The 13,935-nt window shown below is 36.1% G+C and overlaps 1 protein-coding gene across 2 annotated transcripts in view; it reads right to left on the bottom strand.

Moving 5' to 3' along the window:
• The window catches only part of nfkb1 (nuclear factor of kappa light polypeptide gene enhancer in B-cells 1), a 38,729-nt gene that overhangs the window by 24,396 nt on the left and 398 nt on the right, over positions 1-13,935 (bottom strand). The window contains exons 1-5 of one of the 2 annotated variants that reach the window (XM_084134091.1): positions 13,785-13,911; positions 11,260-11,294; positions 10,172-10,268; positions 2,110-2,150; positions 1,803-1,901 (exon numbers count right to left, since the gene is read on the bottom strand). In XM_084134091.1, coding sequence (XP_083990217.1) covers positions 1,803-1,901; positions 2,110-2,150; positions 10,172-10,268; positions 11,260-11,289 — 267 coding nt within the window. In that variant the 5' untranslated portion in view covers positions 11,290-11,294; positions 13,785-13,911. Of the gene's footprint in view, positions 1-1,802; positions 1,902-2,109; positions 2,151-10,171; positions 10,269-11,259; positions 11,295-13,784; positions 13,912-13,935 lie in introns of those variants that run through there. The other variant, XM_084134090.1, reaches the window with a different exon arrangement.

Raw genomic sequence — 13,935 nt, 5'->3', positions numbered from 1 at the left:
TTGTACATCTATCTTTATGACATTCATTGACACAATGCAATCTCTAGCCGCTTACCCTAACCTAACCCATCACAACTAAGTGCCTAACCCGAACCCTTACCCTTAACCTAATTATAACCTTATCCCTAAAACCAAGTCTTGACCCTCAAACAGGCCTTTAAAGGGGTCTCAGAAAGTGAGGACCAGCCCAAATGTCCTCACTTTACTCTCTTTGTCCTCACTCCAATGGTCTAAAACTCAAACTGGTCCTCACATAGATAGTTGTACAAGTACACACACACACACACCTCTTTAATATGTGCTTGTATGTGTTGCATGTCAGAGTGTGTCAGGGCGAGAGGGGGCGAGATTTCCCATCTCTGACGCCACATTACAGAGAACGATTCTTCCCACTAATTACCCCAGTGACACACTGAGGAAATTCCCAAACAGACTGCCGTCATGAAGGAGAACATGATCACAGAACAAAGTCCTTCTTTCATTTCTCTCCCCTCTTTCCTTGTTTTGTTTCGCTCACTTTCGAAACCTTGACCTCAAAATAACTGTCCTGGCACAGACAGGCGGTTGTTAGAGAAAGCAGCTACTATTTTTAGCCGAGTGCTCCAGCAAATATTGCATCATTTGGATTTATCACTTGATGAAAGAGCCGCCATGTCAGACAGCGCTCTCTCTCTCTCTAGATCTCAAAACTATGCAAATCAGATATGCATTTCCTGAAGGAAATACCAGCACTTACAAGCTTGCAAAAAAATATTTCGACAAAAATGGCATTATTTACATGACGTGAACTTTCTTCTGTAGACCACAAAAAGATATTAGGTAGGATGTTCATGCTGCTCTTTCATACAATGAACGTAATTGGTTGTCAGTGTCAACCTCAAAAACTTAATTTTCTGAAGCCATACAAGCTTTATGTGAGAAACAGGCCAAAATATAAGTGATTTTGGAGCTTAACAGCCTCTGGTTGAAATTCATTGTACAAAAAGTAGAGCATGAACATCCTGTAAGACATCTTTAGTGTTTAACATGAGAAACATCAAAGATGAGCAAATGAAGACTTTTATTTTAGGTGAATTATTCCTTTAAAGTTTTAGGTAAGAATATGATGATCCATACCTAAGCAAAAAGACCAATCACAATTATATGCATATTAATAAAAGGAAGAACTCAGAATTCAGGATGCAAATGTCACCAATGACATTATTGCTGCCAATTACACAATGTACACTGTTGTTCAGAAATTTGGGGTCGGTAAGATCAAATTTAATTTATTCCTGTGATGGCAAAGCTGATTTTTCAGCATCATTACTCTATCCGTCACATGATCCTTCAGAAATCATTCTAATATGCTGATTTGGTGGAAAAGAATAATTTCTTATTATTATTATTATTGAAAACAGTTGTGCTACAGCTGCTTAATATTTTACTGGAAACTTTGATATATATTTTTACAGGATTCTTTGATGAACAGAAAAGAACAGTATTTATTTGAAACAGAAATCTTTTGTAAAACTATAAATGTCTTAAAAAAAATTAATCTTACTGACCCAAAACTATTGAACCGTAGTGCAAGTCAAAGGGAGATTTTCAACCTTTATTTTTTAAATTTATTCGAGATGATGAAGTCTACCAAGACCACAAAAAAAAAAACCTCTCAGCTTGATTAGCAGTGGAGAAATAAAATAGCAGATCATGGGTTTATCCTGTCAATCAAAACCATATTGCCCAACCAGAAGTGAACTGTAAGAGAATGGTTTGTTTCTCGCAAAGCATCAGCAGAGCTCTAACTGGTTGAACCATACCTTCACTTGTGGGTAAGACTTCCTGTTCTTCTCGCTGGAGGCCCCTGGGAGTCCTCCATGGGAGGGGCCTTCACACCCATAGCGGAACCTGAAGCCCCTCTGGAGATGACAATGTCAGAATTAATGTTGTGCTATACTGAGTTTGTTATTGCCACTGCCTGTTGCCAGAGTTACCAGTCTCTTCTGAACCTTTGTGCCATTACACAGTATTTAACTTGAAGAAGCAAGAAAACATTTCAGTGGTGACGTTTTTTGACTAGTTCAAATCATTTAACAAGAGCATTTGCCAAAATATTATGTGCATTACCTGTTTTGGTTGTTCGATGATTCGCAGACAAGGTCCGTCGACTGCAAAAGGAGAGATGCAAAAAACTTTAATGAACTGTAAAATGAAAATTCCCCCGTTTTGTTCTCTTTATCTTCCACTCTGCAGTCCTTCTTAAATATCTTTATACATGCTGGATCATAATTGGTTTTGAAACAGACAACCAATTCCGTTAAGCATCATTGATGCCAAAAATGATTTGGCAGATCTGAATAGGGGTGTGCCGGTTTCAGAATTGGTGATGACGGTTATGACGTGAGTCAAATGTGACGGTTCGTAACATAACCGTCGGGAGAGAGGGGGGGAGGGTTGCGACGTTCGTCTGTTATAGGACAACTTAGTTTGAATAAAATTTATATTTGTGTAGTGTTCAATGTTGTTATCAATAGAGATACGCGGATGGGGTATTAGTTCATCCGCAACCGCATCACAAAACTCATCATCCGCACCAAAGTTTTTTGACCAGATTTCAAAGCTGCACCCGCTGATTGTTTTGCGGCCTATGGACGATGCAATGCTCTGCTGATGCGAGCCGCAAGAAAGCCCTTGTCTGTTCTAGAAAGGATGCAGCAGCAAAGATATTTAATGCTAATGTATGAGGCATAGGCCTACGCTGAGTTTCATTCATTTACGATGCGCTCTAGTTCAACTTCACAATGCAATGCAAGTGAACGCGGCACATCGGAGCCTTCATGTCACGGTTATTATATTGTCTCCTATATATGCTTTTTATTTATTAAATACATGCAATTGGTTGATGAAACATTTATTAAAATTAAGATACAATTTGTACAAAACGAAATTCACTTTAAAGAAAGGCTTTCTACAAAGCAAAACTTAATGAAGTGGTAAAAATCATGTCTGACGATTTACAAAACAAAACTTCATTAAGTGGTAAAAACCATGTCTCCCGATTGCAAATGTTCATTGCTAATGTTTATTATTGCAAATGTTTTTCATTTGTTTAATAAATCTCATAATGATGGCACATCACTATATCATAGCTTTTATTTCTATCTCAAACGATTGGCGGTCGGTCAGGGGGTACTTGGCAAAGAATCAAATACAGTTGGAAACGACATAGACCATTAATAACACAGACTGTTAACAATTGTTTTTAATTAGTATTTAAACATTCTCTATGATAAAAAATGTTTGTAAAAAATATTTTAATAACACGGTTTTGGCGGTTATAGAGTTGTAATGACGGTGTTCAACTATAACCGTCGGTCTCACGGTTATATACTAACCGTCATACCCCTAGATCTGAATGCGTCATAATTTAAAACTTGTAAGCTGTAACATCTTAAACATCAGTCTGCTCCTCGCACAAAGCAATCACATGGCAAAAGGGGGGCGTGAACATTGTGTCAAATATCTCTTTTTGCGTTTCATGGCAGAAAGGAATGACATTCTTCAAAATATCTTCTTTTGTGTTCATAAAGGTTTGGAACAACTTGAGAGCGAGTAAATCATGAAAGAATTTAAATTTTTGGGCGAACTATCTCTTTAAGCATGAACTAAGTTGTCATGTTTGCTTGGTTATTGCAGATTCTGTGATTTAATTTAGACAGTTGCATAAACTACCATTCAAAAGTTTGAGGTCAGTAAAATAGTTTTTGAAAGAAATTAAGACTTTTTTCCAGCAAGGGCGCATTAAATTGATTAAAAGTGACAGTAACAAATGCTACAAAAAGTTCTTGCGAACTTTCTATTCATTACAGAACCCTGAAAACGATACGTCGCGGTTTCCACAAAAATAGTAATCATCAAAAATGTTTTCAATATTGATAATAATAAGAAATGTTTGTAGTTTGACTGAGAGCTGTTCATCTGAGAACTGTTTGTGGTTTTTCTCCAGTAATTCGGCTTATAGTGTCCATGTCACACAACAATGCAAACGGCAATAAAAGCAAACATGACTAGCTGAAAGGTTCAACCAGGTGTGGGAAAATCAGAAGGATTACAATGCAATCTTATCATGCAGACTTTCTAACCATCATGCATTTCAAAACATTCGCTGAGAGGCTGGTGTTCTGCAGATATTTCAAGGCCAGAGCTCTCGCCGTACCACGTGTTTCCACTGAAGTGCAAGCCTCTTCCTCTTCCTGTGCACTACAAGGACTAAGACCACATCCTTGGTGAAGCGCAGCTAAATCAATCTGCTGCCAAATTTGCAGAATGTAACCTGTTAGAGCCCAACTTTAATGTGTACACCTCTGCCAACGCACTGACATTATGGAACGGATCTATAAAATAAATGTTGACATAACAGGGACAGCCAGGTAATTTATTTGGTTAGATATGACATAGTGTATATCATTATCATATTTCCAACATTACCCATCAAGTCTAAAGCAGATGTCAAAACCACAGGTGCACTGAACTCTAAATAGAAATAGAAATACATTCAATTGTTACACTGAACAGTGAACACACCATCTCAAAACAGAGTAAGCTTGAAGCAACTACTACTCTGTGTTCCTACTTGACCGCCAGCCAACTGAATCACTATCTGCATCTGCCACTATCTGGTATTTGCCACATCGTGCCACTGCATGCTTGAGAAAAGTTCACTCTGCTCTCAAACTTTGTCTAACTGGCTTGACTCTCTGTTGCTCATGTCGCCTCTAATTACCAACTCTCATTGAAAATAAATGATGCTGGTCGGTTTCTCGCAGTTAATGCGATGCCCTTCCTTAATAACCCCACCAGTTGAAACCTGAAGTCAGCAAGAAACAGAAGTTGAGATAGTCTTTTCTTCCCTATTGTGACATGTATCTGAGTGAAACAGCTAGTCGAAGAAGAAAAAATGTAGGGCGGGACTTGATTTAGTCCATTGGGAATTGATTGGATGGTTGTGGTTTGTTATTGCTGTGATGTCATGTGAGTCACAGGTTGTCCCGCCCTCATGCCAGTAAACACGTCATCAGAGAAGAGATGTTGGGGAAGTTACTTTGATTAAATATTAAGAGGCCACATGAATAAAATAAAAATAATTATGTGCATGGTTAAATCATGTATAATAAATACTGCAATATTCCATAAAACAAAACAAGAATTCTCCATTCTTGTAATGGACAAGACTTAACTCATCTTTAAGGGATAGGTCATCCAAAAATGAAAATTCTCATGTGGTTCCAAAACTGAAGACTTTCCTTCTTCTGTGAAACTCAAAAGGAGATATTTTGAAGAATGTATTAAATGTTGTTGTTTTTTTGCCCATACAATGTAAATAAATGGGTTCCAAAACAATAGACTTTCATTGTGTTTATTTTTTGTGTTTTTGTTAATAGAAGCATTTTTTATTTTTTCAAAATCAATTTTTTTTAAATATAATTAAAGAATTGTTTTTATAGTTTTACAATATCAAAACCGTGGTACAGGTGTCTTATGGGGGCATATACAATCATCCATCAACTGGTAGTTCAAGGATCGAGTGAAGGGTAATAGCAAAAAATTCCCAAACAGGGGACCAAATACGCCAGGAATCATTAGACCTCCGGGGTAAGTCACAAGTTAGTTTTTCTAAAGGAAGAAAACTAGCAATTTGATTCATCCACATATTAACAGGACATGATATGTGGGACATGAGGAGTGGACCACAACCGAGGTATACATTTTCTCGAACAGAAGAATACATAAGTAGGTACAAAGATGTAAAACACATTCTAGATCATGGTTGAGGTGTAATTCAGCTTTACAATTGAAGAGATAGATACTCGGGGACATAGCAAAACTGTCACAGTTTTTTTGTGTGTGTTCCACAGAGAAAGAATATCACACAGGTTTGGAATTTTTTTTTTTTTTTTGGTGAACTATTCCTTTAAGTGTGCCTTTTTGATAATCTTTCATTCAAAATTGAAAGAACATTTTTAACCAAAACTGTACAGATTTCTTCTGAGCTGTACAAGCATGCTCAGGTAGATCAAGAGAGCATGTCGAAAGGTGGCAGCCCCAAAACTGCACTTATCTCAAAGCGGGTTTCTCATGTAACCACATGGCGGTGAAGGGCTGTTCATAGTTTTTTCAGCCCTGTCTCTGCAATCTATGGAGCCCGGGAAGTCACCTGTGGGAAAAAAACAATCCGTGGCCGTGGCGCCGGTTTTGCAATCCGTCCCCTCAGTTTAGAAACCGTACTCACGAATTCTTAAACTGTTCCCTCGGTTTAACAAATCGTGCCCACGGATTAATAAACCGTACCCACGAGTTCCTAATCCGCGCTCTCAGATTTTGTAAACCGTGCCTTCAGTTTTTGCAATCTGTACCCACAAATTCATAAACCGTGCCCACGCTTTCGCAATCCGTTCCCACGGGTTTGTAAACTGTACTCACGGATTTGTGGCCCCGCCCTCATTTTAGAAGAACACCAAGCGGTACGTTGTTAACAAATCTTATTGTATATTGTTTTATTGTGTATTAAGTGGAATACATCATAATGTTTTAACTGCGTCTGCATGCTTAAAGAGATTCTCAATTGTTGCGGGTATGGGGTGAGGTGAGTGGCAAAATTAATCAATGTGGTCCTTTTTAAAAATATATATGTTATATATAAGTTTTATAGTATATTCATATATAAGATTTTTTTGTTAATATATCTTACCTAGAGATATAATTATACAAAATACAAAAAGCAGTCAAAACACATCTAACAGAACATAAGTTGTTTATTTTTTACAACATTATGTGCTTATTTATTTTTAATTAATAATGTCAATCTTCATCTTTATATAAGATGATGGGTCATTCTACAGAAACGTCCACTTTTGGTATGGCAAGATGTCTTAAAACTTTTTCTAACATTTAAACTTAGACCACATTATTAGATTACCCTTTGACTTTATGACAGCTTAATGATTTTTTATATTTTTGTGCATGTATTTAAAGTGGTGGTTGATTATGATTTCACTTTTCTAACTTTAGTTAGTGTGTAATGTTGCTGTTTGAGCATAAACCACATCTGCAAAGTTACAATGCTCAAAGTTCAAAGCAAAGGGAGATATTTCTTTTAAAGAAATTCCTTTTTAAGGACTACAACAAATGGCTGGTAGGGACTACACGACATTCCTCCCGGGTTAGTGACATCACCAACCCTATAATTTACATAAACCCCGCCCCCGGAACACGATTTATAGATTATCAAGACAGAATATGCTAATCAATGACTAGAAGATAACTACACATAAGCTACAGAAATTCATCAAGGACCAGGTAAAAGGACATGAGCTCTTGAAGCTCCACCTTCTGTGCAGGGAGCAGCAGCTCATTTGCATTTAAAGGAACAGACACAAAACGGTGCGTTTTTGCTCACCCTCAAAAAGTAACAATTTTAACATTCTATATAAAAATATCTGTGGGGTATTTTGAGCTAAAACTTCACATACATACTCTGGGGACATCAAAGACTTATTTTACATCTTGTGAAAAGGGCATTATACCACCCCTTTAAAGACTGCATGTCATTTTTTTTGTCACTGGTGTTACCTTACTTTGGCAATATTAAAGGTTTTTATGAAATATTATTTCTCTTATTTTCAGCACATGTAGTCAGAGTTACAGAAAAATAATAATAATGTAACAAATGGAAAGGAGATTGTTTTATTTATTTTAATCAGGTTTATTATAAGTGTGCTTGAATGATGTTAGTTCAATTGCGCAATCATTTGTTAGCTATAACAATGAAACTATTTGAAAAACAGTTAAAATCAAGTAATGATGCAATCCTTTAAATCTTAACTTTTGAGTGTAGCAGAATTAAATAGATGTAAAATTATTATCATGCCACATGTGACATTTTATTTAATGTGACAGAAAAAAAGACAGTAACACCAGTGACACAATGAATCACCAATGACACACATAAGACCAAAGATCATTACTCTTCAACTGATCATTACTCTTAAATGAATAGCTTTGAATAAAGTTTATCTATAAATGGGAGTCATATAACAGGTGTTACCCATAAGAAAAGTGACACCAGTGACAATTTTCATGAAAAATTCATTTTACAAAATGGCTGCTGCAAGGTATCAAACCACATGTTGTCAATCATGGTATACTAACTAAATTAAGTAGTTTAATCCATTTGTATTCTAGTTTTTTACAATTCCCTAACAATAAAGAAGGTCATATACCAGTAAGTTCAACTAAAAGCTTCATATGAAATCATGAGATAAATGAGAACATTTCTGATAACTGAAAAGAGACAGTGGATTTACTATTGGTCTTTCTTCATAGATATTCAGGAAACTAGAAGGAGGAAGTCAAGTGATGTCATCAGTGCGATTTTTATTTCAAAATAAGAGATTTCTGTTTAACTAACACCAGTGACAACTCCAGGGGACCACTACTTTCATTATACATTTTATAATATTTATTCAGCATTTTGTTTTTTTTTAATGTCAGTTACATAATATATTTGATAGTTATGTATACATTGTTGTATTTTAAATGGTAGAAAAACCTGTTATTGACCTCAAAATAAAGCATTTTCCCTCTGTACATGACTGTGGTGCTTGGAATTCTATATAATTAATTAAAAACAAATATTGCCACATTGATGGCTCATGAAGGTGTAATTGTTCAAATAACATTGTTTTATTTTAAAATATAAAGAAACTGTAACCCTAAAGTTTTTTCAAGTGTAATATTTCTGTAAAGGCTAGGGACAGAAAAATTTACATTTCCATAGAATGACCCAGATACAATACAACAATCTTCAAGATACAGTACAATCTTCACATGTATAAAGGATTGTCACCTTAAAAACAGTCAACTAATTTAATGTAAAGAGCTGGATACTAATTACTAAGAAAAAATAATGTCAACTAAATGTATTGATTAGAGTTGCCATAGACTAAAGATTTTTCTAGTCTAGTAGTCATTCATTTAAGCAATTAGTCGACTAATCACACATTTATGTTAATTTCTGCTTAAATACTGGGTGCATGGAGGAATATAGCCTATCCCGCGCTCAAGCGCTTACATAAATCTGTCCGCAAAAGCAGGCTAATGATAATAAATGTGAAAAAATCTGAAAAAATAACGAGGCATTTTAATTGTTTATTAATAAACTACTGTTTTTAAAATCAGTGTCGGCTGCAAACATATCTACATCTTGTGTTTCTTTGTGATAATCTTAGCCCTTTATTAGTATTGTCTGACCTGTATTATGACTGACATTTGACGAATTGCTTTGTTCCTTTTTTGTAAGTCGGTTTGGATAAAAGCGTCTTCTAAATATGAGTACGGTTTATAAACTGAGGGGACGGACTGCAAAACCGTTGCCACGGATTGTTTTTTTCCCCACAGGTGACTTCCCGGGCTCAGTAGCAATCCAATAAGGAAGTCCTGTAGCGTCAACCCAAATAATACACAAATGACTGCGTGTGACATCACTGAGTGAGATGTTCCTGGGATTTTTAAAGTGTCTGTACTTCTCTAAAACATCACATCGCTACACTGGGCGGTTTATTGGATTTAGACCTCTGACTAAATCTTAGGGTGCAGCGTTACTGTTTTCTTGAGGAAGGAATAGAGCAAGAAAAAAAAAAAAAGGGAAATTCAGGCTAGTGTTACTGCATCAATTCTGCAAAGTTCAGCAAATTATCTTATTATTAAAGTCACCATGAAATCAAATTGAACAATTCTGACAAATTGAACAAATACGGAATATTACCGTATTTATTATACATATATAACACATCACTTTTGTTCATGTGGTCTCTTAATCTTTATTCAAAATAACTTTCCCTCCCACTTGCAGCAACATCTCTTCTCTTCTCTGATGATGTGTTTATTGGCATGAGGGCGGGACAACCTGTCACACTCAAGACATCACAGCAATAGCCAACCACAACCATCCAATCAATTCCCGCAAGATCAAGTCCCTCCCTACAATTTTTCTTGTTCAAGAAGCCGTTTCACTCAGATACACATCACAATAGGGAACAAAAAGTTTATCACATATTCTGTTTCATGGTGAATTTAAGACCTTGATTGAACGACAAGTTTAATGAAACTCGAACTGGAAGGAAACTCTTACCTGTCCTCATAACATTATTGCTGTGAATGCCTGGAAATGGTGTCGAGTCCATGGTCATCCATATTGTGTCGTTACTGAACTCAATTGGTTCCATGAACTTCAGAGTATAAAAAGAAAAAACAATGAGACACACTGACTGAGTTCATATGCACAATAATATTCCTATTATTATACATGCTGTATATTTAGAATTTGGTCATATCCAGATTATGCATGTCATGTAAACATATTAATCACATTAAAAGGCATAATTTTTGAATGACTAAAAATACACAACATAATAAATCACATATGCTGGTTTCCATATATATATATACTGTAGAGAATGATTTTTAATAAAGGCTCATTCAGAATAAAGACATCATATGCATGAAATTATGACCTTTGTAAACGTTTAGAATTTAATTTAAGCTACAACGTACTTTAGAAAGAGCTTCATGACTTTGTGCCATAAACAAAGAGAGATTTTTTAGTGTTGCATAAGGAGAGAGTTTAAATTTAGGAGTCAGATTATTAGCACAGGTGTAAGATGCATGAAGTGAGTGTAGACAGAAAGACAGACATTTGTGGATACAAAACTGAACAAACTCTAGTCTCAATCTTAATTTGCTGCTGTGTTAGGTTTGAAATATCAACCACAGCAGGCAGGAAAAATGAAAACCTCTTCAGCTTTCTAAGAGACACTTCCTGTGTGATGCTGTGGTATTTGCAGAAATTAATATGTCCTGTTTCAAGTTTAATCATTTACTATCAAGCTTATATGCCTTCAAAGGCATACATATGTTACAAACAACACAAAAATAACTCTGTGGTCTATGTTTATCTTGTGAAGATAATTGTAAGGCATGAGTTCATGCTATCTGTCTGCTATCTATGTGGTCTTCATGACAATAAACATTTTCATAAATAAATCAGTATGTAGCAACAGAAGCTTAAAGTCAACATGAAATTAAAACAGAGCCTATTTACTCCCTGGTCTTACAATGGACACCAAAGTCAAAATATTCAGAAAAATGTCAGATTCCCGAAGTAAAATAAGTTTCGAATGGCAATTGTGACTCCAAACGTTGTATAAAACATTTCCTCACCCCTTGATGGTATGGGTCCTCTCCAGCCATGATTCCTAAGAAGAAAAGTAAAACAAATTAATTTGTGATTCATTTTTAGAAAATAGACATGTCCAAAAGTAGTAATATAGAAAATATGAGGAGGGTGTGAAACGCTAATTCTGCATTTTGTTCAGTCAATGTCCTTTGCAAGGAAAGAAGGCAGCAAATGCATTAAAGTCACCATGAAATCAAAATGGACAATTCTTAGTTTTTATGAAATAATCCGTGCACATTAATTCACGATGGACAAAATCAAGTCCCGACCTACTACATTTTTTTCATGCTCCAGAAGTCGTTTCACTTGGATATGTCACAATAGAGAAGAAAAGACTACCACAACTTCTGTTTCATGGACATTTTTAAACGTGTTAAATGACTGATGGCCAACCATATACAATTAAAGGGTTAGTTCACCTACAATTCTTTCATTAATTACTCACCCTCATGTCGTTCCAAACACGTTAGACTTTAGTTCATCTTCAGAACACTTCAGATTTCTGTCCCTCCTTTGACAGACCCTATGCTCCCTTAAAGGAGTAGTTCCCTTTAAAATGAAAATTAGCCCATGATTTAACTCACCCTCAAGCCATCCTCTGTGTATATGACTTTCTTCTTTCAGACGAATACATTCTGAGTTATATTAATAAACACCCTGACGCTTCCAAGCTTTATAATGGCAGTGGATTGCAACCATCAGTTTGAAGCTCAAAAAAGTGCATCCATCCAAAGAACCAAAAGTGCTGCACACGGCTCCAGGGGGGTTAATAAAGGCATGCGAAGCAAAGCGATGAGTTTGTGTAAGAAAAGTATTCATATCTAACATGTTACAAAGTAAAAAACTAGCTTCCGGCCAAACGAACATACGGATTCGACTTAAGTCTAAAATGCAACTTATGCGAGTAATGCACTGATATTTACGCTACGCCATGATGCACTACGCTACTTCCGACGTCCTAAGTTGTGTTTTAGACGCAAGTAGACTGCGTATGGCCGTTTGGCCGGAAGCTAGAATTTTATTTTGTAACGTGTTAAATATTAATATTTTTCTTACACAAACTCATCGCTTTACTTCGCATGCCTTTATTAACCCCCCTGGAGCCGTGTGCAGCACTTTTGGTTCTTTGGATGGATGCACTTTTTTGAGCTTCAAACTGATGGTTGCAATCCACTGCCATTATAAAGCTTGGAAGCGTCAGGGTGTTTATTAATATAACTCAGATTGTGTTCGTCTGAAAGAAGAAAGTCATATACACATAGGATGGCTTGAGGGTGAGTAAATCATGGGCTAATTTTCATTTTAAAGTGAACTACTCCTTTAAGGAATGTGCGCAACAGAGATTGACAGTCCAAGCAACTGACACTTTGACGCTTCAAAAAGTTCATAAAGAGATCGTAAAACTAATCCATATGAATTAAGTGGTTTTGTCCAAATTTTCAATGAGAGATTTGATCGCTTTATATGAGAAACAACAGATTGAATTTAGGCTTTTATTCACATCTAAACATCAACCGAAGCTCAAGTATGTTTGCTTGACGCGCCAGAACCAATGAGGTTCATTCGGTTGAGCTTCTGTTTATGTTCGCTGATCAATGTTTATATGTGAATAAAAGCCTAAATTCGATGTTCATCTTATAAAGCGACCGAGTCTCTCTTCAGAAAATTTGGACAAAACTGCTCAAATCATATGGATTAGTTTTATGATCTCTTTATGAACTTTTTGAAGCATCAAAGTGTCAGTTGCGTAGCGGTCATGTAGGGACAGAAAGCTCTCAGATTTGATTAAAAAGTTCTTCATTTGTGTTTCGAAGATGAACGAAAGTCTTACGAGTTTGGAATGACATGAGGGCGAGTAACGTTAATTAATTAATGACAGAATGTCCTTTTTGGGTGAACTATCCCTTTAAGGTGATGCAGGCAAGATATTATTTTCTGTCTTTTTTTTTATAACAACAAAAAAAGTTGCGATGGATGAAAATGGTAATCTGTTTTGTTTTAATTTGTAGTGAATTGGTTGAGTGAAATATCAAGTGAATCACTCACAGCAAAGCAAAGAAAATTCTAATTGTCTCGCAGTCGCCACCTACTAGTGGCGTTGTGAATCGGTCACTGAACGAATCAGTGAACAAATTATTTGAGGCGTTTCAAAACATTATTAGCGTTCTTAGAATGAATCAAAATCCCAACCACTACTACTCGTCTCAAACACCGAATGACACTAGAGTCGACTCTAATAGATCCCCGCTCATTTAAAACAAAAGAGATCTCGCGCGTTTGGAACATCAGATTTAAAATTCGAATAAAACTTATATTCTAACCAATTCCGGATGTTCGGACTGAATGCGCCTTGATGCCCACTGTCTTTATTGATAGATTTTGACACACGGTCACCACAACACATAAGAGTCACTTATCTCAAACTTTGTAGCCTACTGCCGGATCCTGACTAACGTCCATGAAAAACACATTAAGTTATTAATGTGCATCATGAGTTGCTCGTACTCACCCAAACGAGTTTATCAAAAGTCCTTGATAGCTGAAATGTGCATTTGGCCTCTGAGGCAAAAGTAGGAAGTTCAGCAGCACTTGATACAAGTATCACAACAACCTTTAGATGGCAACATGGGCAACTCAAAGACAACAAGCATGGCTGGATC

Source organism: Abramis brama (assembly GCF_963993115.1).
Source record: "Abramis brama genome assembly, chromosome: 13".
Classification (NCBI taxonomy): domain Eukaryota; kingdom Metazoa; phylum Chordata; class Actinopteri; order Cypriniformes; family Leuciscidae; genus Abramis; species Abramis brama.
Note: the sequence above shows the minus strand (reverse complement) of the source record. Positions and strands in the feature narration are given on the sequence as shown.